This window comes from Micrasema longulum, unplaced genomic scaffold, assembly GCF_059751315.1.
Source record: "Micrasema longulum isolate JH-2025_06_02 unplaced genomic scaffold, ASM5975131v1 h1tg000927l, whole genome shotgun sequence".
Lineage (NCBI taxonomy): Eukaryota > Metazoa > Arthropoda > Insecta > Trichoptera > Brachycentridae > Micrasema > Micrasema longulum.
Window position 1 is genome coordinate 195,580 of NW_028278118.1, and position 11,142 is coordinate 206,721.

The 11,142-nt window shown below is 31.4% G+C and overlaps 1 protein-coding gene across 1 annotated transcript; it reads left to right on the forward strand.

The window, feature by feature from the left end:
* Positions 1–1,889: 1,889 nt before the first annotated feature.
* On the forward strand, positions 1,890–10,881 carry LOC148278117 (uncharacterized). Its single transcript, XM_088231840.1, has 3 exons — positions 1,890–1,983; positions 2,708–2,977; positions 7,231–10,881. Exons 2-3 carry the CDS (start codon positions 2,716–2,718, stop codon positions 8,742–8,744), a joined length of 1,776 nt encoding a protein of 591 aa, XP_088087966.1. The 5' UTR covers positions 1,890–1,983; positions 2,708–2,715; the 3' UTR covers positions 8,745–10,881.
* The last annotated feature ends 261 nt before the right edge of the window (positions 10,882–11,142 follow it).

Here is an 11,142-nt window from a genome sequence, read left to right on the forward strand (position 1 = left end):
TAGATAAAATCTAATCCCAGTATTCAATTTGACAAATTCACGAAGAGAATTAACTTTTATAACAACTTGCCAAATGAACTAAAGCATATTAAGGTTTTTACTCAATTATGTACCAAATGGATTAATAGTTCATATCTAATTTTTAGCCTATTTAATAAAATAATGATTTTCTAAAAAGCATTGGAGTATTTTTGATTGAGGCAATAATGAAGGCTTTAGTGTAATTTTTATGTCATAACTTTTTGTATTAAGCTGTATGGCTAATAAAACAATATAAAAATTAATTAACAAATTGTGTTTAATTTTGTCTACCTTTCTAATAAGCTTAAAATTATTTTTTTATTGATTAATTCCATTATAGCCTGTTCTAATGTCAATCGAAGCTAAACTGGCAGTGCACAACGGAGTTTTAGTTCCAACACTTATGTATGGAAGTGAAACATGGAACTGGAAGAGGAAGGATGAAAGCCGAGTGAACGCGGTTGAAATGCGATCTCTTAGACAAATGTGTGGGAAATCAATGTATAAAAGGGTTACGAATAATGAAATCAAGCTAGAGTGTAAATATGAGTCAAGTATAATTGATAAAATTAAGGAAGGTTCTATGAGAGGGTTTGGTCACGTAGAACGAATGGACGACGAAAGAATGGTAAAACGAGTATATATGGCGAAAATGAACGACAACGTGAGACGAGGACGACCAAGGAAGACGTGGCATGATCAGATAAACCAAAATCTTAAGTCTGGTCATGTCAAAAGCACACAGAACCGAAGGGCATGTATGACGAGATGTATGAATGTGAAATTTAAAACGTGTCAAAAAAGTGTTTCTTTGTTATTTTTTTATATGTTTCGGTATCAAAAAAGACTTTACTTTACTTGTATTTAATTTTTTTAAACTTTTATTTTATTGATAAATTTAAGATTTTTTTATATTTTTATGAATACATTATTATATTGTGTTGCCAAAATGTTTAAAGAGAGAAATCCCTGCAAAAAACTACTTTTGCAGTTTGGTGGGAATTAAAAAGATTATTATTTATATCACTACAGAGATGGGTAGAATTTTTTACTTAACCTCAATATCAAATACATAGATGGCGCTCCAAACGCGCTAGCGAAAGCTTTCACTGTTTCATGACATATATACTAAAACCAAAAATGTCACCGATATGGATATTCGCTAATAAGCGGAATGGGGAATGTTGTAGAATTCTACATAAAAGTGGCCACTTGAACCCAACCTATGACAGGTCATAAGCCCTGTAAACGCTCGAATATCCATAATCTTGAAACAAAAATTCTACCCATCTCTGTAGTGATATAAATAATAATATACCTACTCCCCCTTGGGATAAAAAACCCAGAATTGTGTGTGTTTAAATATGTAAATATATATACATACCAAAAATAAAATTGTATTAAAAAGATTGTTTAAAGGAATGCTTATGTGAAAAAAATTTCAATAAAGAAAAAAAATAGTACTTAGATGAAGATTTTTTATCTTTTAAAGTATAAGTAATTCTAAACGAATAAAATAATAACACAAAAAACGACTACAACTATTTCAATATGAATTCCTAGCTAATTTAATGTATAAAATTAATAATTGTTTTTATATAAATATGTTTATATTTATGTGCTGAATACATGTTACTTAAACATGAATGATTCGGCCAATAAAATGAGTTTCAGCCAAAATTTGGCCAAATCTTTAGCACCGGGATGTGTCGGATTTTATTCAGCTGTACTCGGGTGCATCTTGTGGTTCGAGACTATGTTCTCATCGTTTGGATTTAAATTTTCGTAATTAGCGGCCATAAACAAGTAGAGTAGTAATTTCTTTTGTTCGTGGATCTATCACATTCGATTTTATCTGTGGTTCTCCTGTCAAGCACTGGCCGGCACGTTCGTACATCAAGGAAACAACATACGTGAATTACAATAAAACTTGACGAAAAAACGAAGTTTTTAAATACAAAAGTAAGTAATAATTCCAGTATGTAAAGTAAAACAATACATATGGCTTTTCTTTCACGTGTGGGCCCCGCCCAGCTCGGTATGGCGGATGAGAGAAAACCCGACTTGTTAGGTTTACAGATTGACCTTCTTTTTCTTCTTTCTTGTTTGATGGCTTCGTTGAATAATAATATATAGTATCCGCGATGATTGTCCAATAATTCATTTTATTATCTGACTTCCCGGACACATCTTGAAGGCAAATGTGTATCCGACCGGAGTTCTTTTATCTTAAGGTCGATTACATTTAATACACAATCTTTCGTTGGGTATTCCATTTATGACAAATAAACATTATTTCGTCAGTTTAACCTTTCTCTAACTTTTAATATTTTTAAATGCACATGTTGATTTAATCATAATGTGTAAGCATGCTCGTTGAATGAAACCGCTATGTTATAATATGAATGTATAAACTTTTTTCGTTTTCTGTATTTAAAGTGTTTGCTTCTACACACTTTTTTTAGTATAGTAGAAGGCCCTGCGTTCCGTGTATATTAATAAATAAAAAAATGTTGGGAGAGCACTCCTTGCATTGACGCGTGGTACTAAACTTGTCTCGTTGTTCAATATCATTCGCCAATGGAACGAATGTGCTTTTGCATTAAATTTTTTAAAATTCTAAATTGTATAATTTTTATCATCTTTACTTTAATATTATACAGATATTTAATTGTATTTTTTGAAGGAAAAGCAATGGAAATAGCTTCGGTGAATATTAAGGCTGAACCGGGGATTGGCGATGTAGAAGGAGATATTCTCCGCACTGGGGAAGGGGCACCATGTTCCCACGGAAGTGAGGAGCCAGGTGTTGATACCGTGAAGGCTGAACCGGGGACCAGTACTGACCTGCCTAGGATAACCAGTGATATAATTATATTCACGGAGATGGACATTGATTATCCTGACATCAAACAAGAATGTTTGGATTCGTCTCGTAGAAACGAAATGGCCTCAAGTAAGTAAAACTTCTCTCTGTCGCGAATATAAACATGGTCCAGGCACGAGCTGACTGTCCTCCGCTGTACAACTGCTTCCCTCGACATTTTCCCTACCAGTGTTGAACAATAATACTGCGCACTGTAATTCCTTATTTTGTCGAGGTTGTGTAATGGCGTGGAACAGGATATTAATGTATTTAGTGATGGTCCGCCACAAATAAAAAAAAAATCTTTGACTAAAACATTAATATAACTATTATTATATAAATAAAAGACGAGTGATACTTTAATCCACAAATTTGGAATATCCAGTGACCGGTTTCATCGCTTTCGCGACATCTTCGAGACTGGTATCTTTATTAAGGAGTTCAATGTATTTATACAAAACAGAGGTAAGGATATATAATTCAAAGTTATATGAAAGTAAATTAAATAAAGTTAATTTTTATATTAAGGATCATTATCGAAAAAAAATCGGGTTAACTAATGAGTTGATATAATGCTATTTTAATGAGTTTAAGTATTTTATTTTATTTTTAGTGTCCCATCCTTCGTGAGTGTGATTTTTAAAAATTCATCTGATATTTCGTTTCCGCGCCTGATTTCAGCTGTTTGGAACCAGTATAGGTTTTGGATAAACATTTGATCTTTGGTGTCTATATTACACTCCCTCAACATTTCCATCAAATTAGAATGTTTTACCCTGCCAAATGCTCTCTCATAATCAATGAAACATGCAAAAACCTCTTTGGAAAAAGATATTGCGACATTTATTTATTTTCAGTTTACAAACAGAAAAAGATTTCATAATATATGTACACTTGATAAAAATTAAAAATAATAACACAACACCGTGGATCACCAATGACGACAAAACAAAAAATAATAATGTTGAATACACCAAAATGACATTTACAATACATTTGTATAACTTATTACATTTTAATCTAAAATAGATTTCTTTATGTATTACAATAATTATAGTAGCAAAAAAATAAAATGAAGAAGTAATAATAAATAATATCAATTTAACCCATTGCACTTCTAATAAAGATGACATAATTTGTTCATAGCCAATGTAGTTGCGTGCGATACTCGGTTTTGTGTTCAAATTTGCGAAGATCAAAGATATAACGTATACAAATATTCTGCAATCGTTCTAACTTATCAAGTAATTCAGAGTAAGCATCTGGATAACATACATCCGCATAGTCAAGGAGTGGAAGAAGTAAGCTCTAGATTAATGCTTGCTTAACGTTAATTGGCAAGAAATTATGTAATCTTTTAAGTGAGTGCAAACTGCTATATACGACTAACTTCGTTAACCTGATTGTGCCACCCTAAATGCTTATGAATTATAATTACTTTTTAAATCAAAATTTAAATGTAGACGATATAATTGCACAATTTTATCATATCCTTGATACTGCCATTGAGTCATCTGTGCCTAAAACTAAATTCATAGCAAGTCATTTTCCTAAATGGTTTAGTAAAAAACTTATTGAAGTTATACTACATAAAAAGATTGCTCATAGTAATTTTAAAAGGTCTCGAGACATTAAAGATTATGAAGAATTTTCGAAATTGAGAATTTTGTCTAAGCAGCTTTCTAAAACCTGTTATCAAGACTGTATAAGTAAATTTGAAGTCAAGGCTGCATCTAAGCCGCAACATATTTTTAAATTTTCCAAGATTCTTAACAGTAGGGAATCTGGAATTCCGTCCACAGTGTATTACAAACGCAAAATGGCAGACACACCACAGGAAGTTGCCAATTTATTTGCTGATTACTTTAGCAGTGTTTATAGTTCTACTTCTAATTCTAGGTTACACAGTATTGATAATACAGATTTAATTGATTTTAACGACTGTGTATTTACTGATTCTGATGTAAAAAAGGGGATTTGTGCCTTAGATCCAAAAAAAAGCGCTGGGCCAGACAATATCCCTACACTTCTTCTTATACAATGTTGTCCCTCTTTAACTGGTCCACTTACAAAATTTTTAAACTTGTCCTTGAAAACTGGAAACTTTCCCAAGAAATGGAAGATCTCATACTTAACCCCCATTTATAAAAAAGGAGATAAAACTGACGTCTCCAATTACCGACCCATTTGTATTCAGTCAGCCATTCCAAAGTTACTGGAATCTGTTTTGCTAACTAAGTTCACCAACGAAATTAGTAAAGTTATCACTCCGTTACAACATGGTTTCATAACTGGTAGATCAACTCTTACAAACCTTATGTTGCATCAGAATCGGTTGATCACATCAATGGAGAGACGTCATCAGACTGATACAATTTATACTGACTTTAGTAAAGCGTTCGACAAGGTTTCTCATACAATTTTAATACACAAACTTAGTTCATTGGGAATTACTGGTAATATCTTGGAATGGTTTAAAAGCTACCTGTCATCAAGGAAAATCTTAGTAAAAGTATTCGGTTATAACTCGTATCAGTTTGAGGCATCTAGTGGGGTACCCCAAGGCTCCCACCTGGGACCAGTACTGTTTTCTTTGTTTGTTAATGACATTGTGTCGATATTTGAGAAAGTAGACATTCTTCTCTTTGCCGACGATCTTAAAATTTCAAAAACTGTTACCTCTGATACCGATTGTGGAGTTCTTCAGTCTAATTTGGTAAGGCTGTACAACTGGTGCCAGAAAAATGAACTTTATTTAAATGTCGACAAGTGTTGTGTAATATCATTTACAAGAAGTAAAAAACCCATAGTATTCGATCACAACATTAATAATATCAATCTGGGAAGAGTTACACAAATAAAGGATTTGGGGATAGTTTTTGACGAAAAATTGACATTTATTCCTCACATTGATACCATCACTAATAAGGCAATGAAATGTCTTGGATATTTGCAGCGAACTGTAAAGGATTTTAATTCCATCACTACCCTCAAAGTGCTATTTACTGCCTTGGTTAGAAGTAATTTAGAATTCAATTCAACAATTTGGTCACCTTATTACAATGTTCATATTTTAAAGTTAGAAAGAGTACAACGTAAATTCCTTAGATTCATCAATTACAAACTTAATATACCCGCTGAAAATATTGATTATGATAATTTATTATGTACACTAAATATGTCAACTCTATGTAAAAGAAGAATTATAAATGACTTATTAAATTTATATAAAATAGCGAATGGGCGTATTGGACGTCCCGGAATTAACTAGTGTTATCAGCTTGAAAGTACCTCTTCGAAATACTCGGCAGCTAACGTTATTTTTTGAATCTCCTGGCAGTCACAATTATTATTACAATTCACCAATACCTAGACTACACCGGCTAGGTAACGAGTATGGTGAAGTTGATATATTTTGTCTGCCTTTATATAAATATAGGTTAAGTATTCAAATAGTTATAAATTAATTTATGTAAAATTTCTTAATATTTTTCTTTATTTACTATTTCTTTTTCTCATGTATCTCTTTAATAATGTATAAACTTATATGTATGTATATGTATGCGTGTATGTTTTCATATGTAAATTTTTAAAATATTTTTCTATGTACCATATACCTATATTGGTACATTTTCTGATTTTTACTTATTATTGTATCTTTTAGCTTTTCTTATGTTACCTTTTATTTTAACCAAATTTACATACTTATGTTTCACTGCTGCACTTAAATGTAATTTCTAAAATATGTAAAAGCCCATTGGGCGTGTAAATCAATAAATAAATAAATAATACCTAAGTTATGAATAGAATTTCTGTCTCATCTATTTTGAAATGAGGAAATGTGGAAAAATTCACTTTTGAATACATTTTTTTACTACCAACAAGTACAATTTCTTCTATTTATTTACAGTTCATGTGCATGGATAAAAAAAATGTGGAAAAAATTTTCATTCATTTATAAATTCCAGTTAATCAATGAAAATCTCGGCAACTACTTTGAATATAACAACATTTTTTTCGTAATCTTCAAGTAAACTTTAACACATAAGAAAAAAATTGTGTCATATTTTTAGGTGTATTGGAAAATTTTCAATGAAATATTCCGTTTATCGGGATCTCCGAAAATGATAACATGTCGAGTACCCTGAGACAAATTTATAAAGCATCCATTTGAAAGAAAGATATGTAATTTAATTAGATCACAAAGCAAGCCACACAACAGTTTTCTACATCTGAAATTGTCTCCATTTCTTGTCTGCTGGTTGGAAAAATCTTTATTGCATTTATTATTCTTTGATACACTTGGAAGAAGTATAGTTCAAATATTTATGTCGTCGTTTCAGGTTTACAAGCGGGGCAAAAGGATATTAAGACTCACTTCTTGACTCATTCTGGTAAAAAAACATTCACTTGCTCACAGTGCCAGTATAAATGTATACGCAGAAGTTATTTAAAATCCCACATGTTGACTCATACTGGTGAGAAACCATTCTCATGCTCAGAGTGCCAATATAAATGTACACAAAAAGGTGCGTTAAAAATACACTTGTTGACTCATTCTGGTAAGAAACCATTCACTTGCTCACAGTGCCAGTATAAATTTTTACGCAGAAGTTATTTAAAATCCCACATGTTGACTCATACTGGTGAGAAACCATTCTCATGCTCAGAGTGCCAATATAAATGTACACAAAAAGGTACGTTAAAAATACACTTGTTGACTCATTCTGGTAAGAAACCATTCACTTGCTCACAGTGCCAGTATAAATGTTTACGCAGAAGTAGTTTGAAATCCCACATGTTGAATCATACGGGTGAGAAACCATTCTCATGCTCAGAGTGCCAATATAAATGTACACAAAAAGTTGCGTTAAAAATACACTTGTTGACTCATTCTGGTAAAAAACCATTCTCATGCTCAAAGTGCCAATATAAATGTACACAAAGAGGTAATTTAAAATCCCACATGTTTACGCATACTGGTGAGAAACCATTCTCATGCGCAGAGTGCCAATATAAATGTTCAAATAAAATGAGTTTGAAATCTCACATGTTTACTCATTCAGCTGAGGAACCATTCTCATGCTCCGAGTGCAAATATAAATGTGTACAAAGAATTCAGTTAAAAAGACACTTGTTGACTCATTCTGGGGAAAAACCATTCCCATGCTCAGAGTGCCAATATAAATTTACACAAAAAGGTAGTTTAAAATCCCACATGTTTACGCATACTGGTGAGAAATCATTGTCATGCGCAGAGTGCAAATATAAATGTGCACAAAGATTTCAGTTAAAAAGACACATGTTGACTCATTCTGGGGAAAAACCATTCTCATGCTCAGAGTGCCAATATAAATTTACACACAAAGGTAATTTAAAATCCCACATGTTTACGCATACTGGTGAGAAACCATTCTCATGCGCAGAGTGCCAATATAAATGTTCAAATAAAATGAGTTTGAAATCTCACATGTTTACTCATTCAGCTGAGAAACCATTCTCATGCTCAGAATGCAAATACAAATGTACACAAAGAAGTCAGTTAAAAAGTCACTTGTTCACTCATTCTGGGGAAAAACCATTTAATTGCTCAGAGTGTAAGTACAGATGTTCACGTAAATGCGATTTAAAACATCACATGTTGAATCATACTGGTGAGAAACCATTCTCATGCTTAGAGTGCCAATATAAATGTTCACGTAGAAATACCTTAAAAATTCACATGTTGACTCATACTGGTGAGAAACCATTCTCATGCTTAGAGTGCCAATATAAATGTTCACGTAGAAATACTTTAAAAATTCACATGTTGACTCATACTAGTGAGAAACCATTCTTAAGCTCAGAGTGCAAATAAAAACGCGTACAAAAAATTCGGTTAAAAAGACGCTAGCTAACTCAGTGCTAGTATTAATATATAGTAGTTCATGTGCAAGTGATTAAAAACCATACCGTCAAACGTGACAATTTTGCCCAGTTTGAACAAACTTACAATATCATAATTTTTTTGTATAGGACTACTCCTATCCATTTTGTTGAATAGTGATACTAATTATTCTGAGATTTTTCACAAATACAAAACGTTTGCTTTTCTTTTATTTATGCAATTTTAGAAGACAAAACATGCTGGGCAAAATTATCTCCATTTGTTGACAATTTTGCCCACTTGGTAAATAACTGTTATTTTAGGTTTTATCATCCTTATCATACGGTTTATTACTACTTTTTGGGCGAAAAAAACTGTTTATGTTTAAACAATAGCATTATTGAGGCATCATCATTATAAAATCAATGAAAAATACCGGTGGGCAAAATTGTCAACGATTACCTCAATTTCTCTATACAATGTGGATTTGTGAGCCAGGGTTGGCACATAATTGGATTTTTAACAAAACCAAAGAGGAGTTTATCTCTAATCCTTTTAATTTGTTCGTGTTTGACTATGCATAAGCCAATAATTTTTTTTTACAAACCATTTCAGTTCTGATGCGATTTTCGTAATTAAGGGAGCTTGCCCCCAAAACGATTTTTCTTTAAATGTGTATGTAGAAAAAAACACGATCTTTATTTTTTTGTAGAGCAGTGCAATTATTTGCTAGATTAACTATACTTTGAAATTGTATTTTATGTACATAATTCATAATATTGTGTATGTTTTATTTTTTTCTTTAGACTGTTAAAAATATTTATACAAAAAACATTTAAAATAAAAAATAAGTCTTCATAATTATTATATCTTCATATATTACAAAACGCTGGCAAATTAAATCAATAAAACTTTCTAAAATGTGGTCGGATATTCTTACATTATTTTTGAATGGTAAAAATTAAAATTGGTTTTTGTATAACAATTTTTAATTTACTCACAGAAAATGACTCAATCTTGCAGTTTTTAAGATTTACATTAAATTTATGAAAACCTTGATGCAAGATTACAGGTTCAGGTAAAGATTTCACAATGTTCTAATTAAAAACATCAGCAATATCCTCAACTTGAGATCACACAGAGCTCCATTATGTTTGAGTCTTACAAATGAAAAGAAAAACTCTTGATTTACAAACTAAACAATAATGTACTAATGAGAAAGCGCGAAATTAAAGATCTTGGGGTTGTTTTAGACTCAAAACTACTTTTTGAATCGCATATCAATAAAATTGCCTCCAAAGCATTGAGCATCTTAGGTTTCATAAGTCGAATGAGTAAACACTTTGATAATCCAAAGGCCCTAATTTCATTATATTATACGTTTGTCAGAAACCATTTGGAATACGCATCTCAGATATGGAATCCCAAGTATGCCATATATATAACAAGAATAAAAAATATTCAAAACAGATTTATAAAGTACCTAAAATACAAAACCGGTATTTCTTATGTATAAACTCTCACTGCCTCCACCTACCATGGAATCACTTCTCTACAGCACCGCAGAGTGTGTGCGGACCAACTACAGCTTCACAAAATTATGACACGAATAGTAGACTGTACAGAGCTACTTAGTTTAATAACGATACATGTGCCAGCCAGGATTTGTAGACGGTACCACCTGTTTTATGTACCAATAAGTAAAACATTGTATGTAAAAATGCTTTTTTTCGTAGGACTTTTTTAGTGTACAATACAAAATTTAAAGATATAGATTACACAAACATCACTCTGTCAGATTTAAAATTTACAGTAAAAATGCATTATGTATTATAATAATAAATATGTACATCTCCCTTCCCCTCCTTATCCTCTCTTCAAGCATCCTTGTCCTAATCCCACCCAATTTACAATAGCTTACTGTTCTTAAAAAAAAACTTTGATTATTGAAAAATATTAACGAGTACATGAAAATAAAAATTTGATATGTATAAACTTAAATGTATTTATTTAATATGAAGTATATTTTCTTTACTAACTTTGTATACTTTGTGGACATCTGTCATTAGTTCTGAGTTTATACACTATATCTGTTTGTTTACTATAAATATGTATGTAGAAATGTTGATTTCCCAAATAAAATAAAACATATTAAAATATTATCTCCTTGTTAATACTTTACGAATTATTTATTTATCTCTCTGAATCAATTATATGATACGCTATAACTTCCTGGGGGTTATCAAGTAAAACTAATATTAATTCTATTCAAACTTTGCAAAAGTCTATGATCAAATTGCTATTACATAAAGATGTATACCGCCAGAGACACAATATTTCAATATCATTGATGAATAAATCTGTAAATAAATTATCTGTTGGGGCTCTA

What these genes read in the sequence shown, in the direction of transcription:
- LOC148278117 (XM_088231840.1), top strand. Translation starts at nt 2,716, where the DNA reads ATGGAAATAGCTTCGGTGAATATTAAGGCTGAACCGGGGATTGGCGAT. An exon ending in TAGAAACGAAATGGCCTCAA is followed by an intron (nt 2,978 to 7,230) that starts GTAAGTAAAACT and finishes TCGTCGTTTCAG; the next exon opens with GTTTACAAGCGGGGCAAAAG.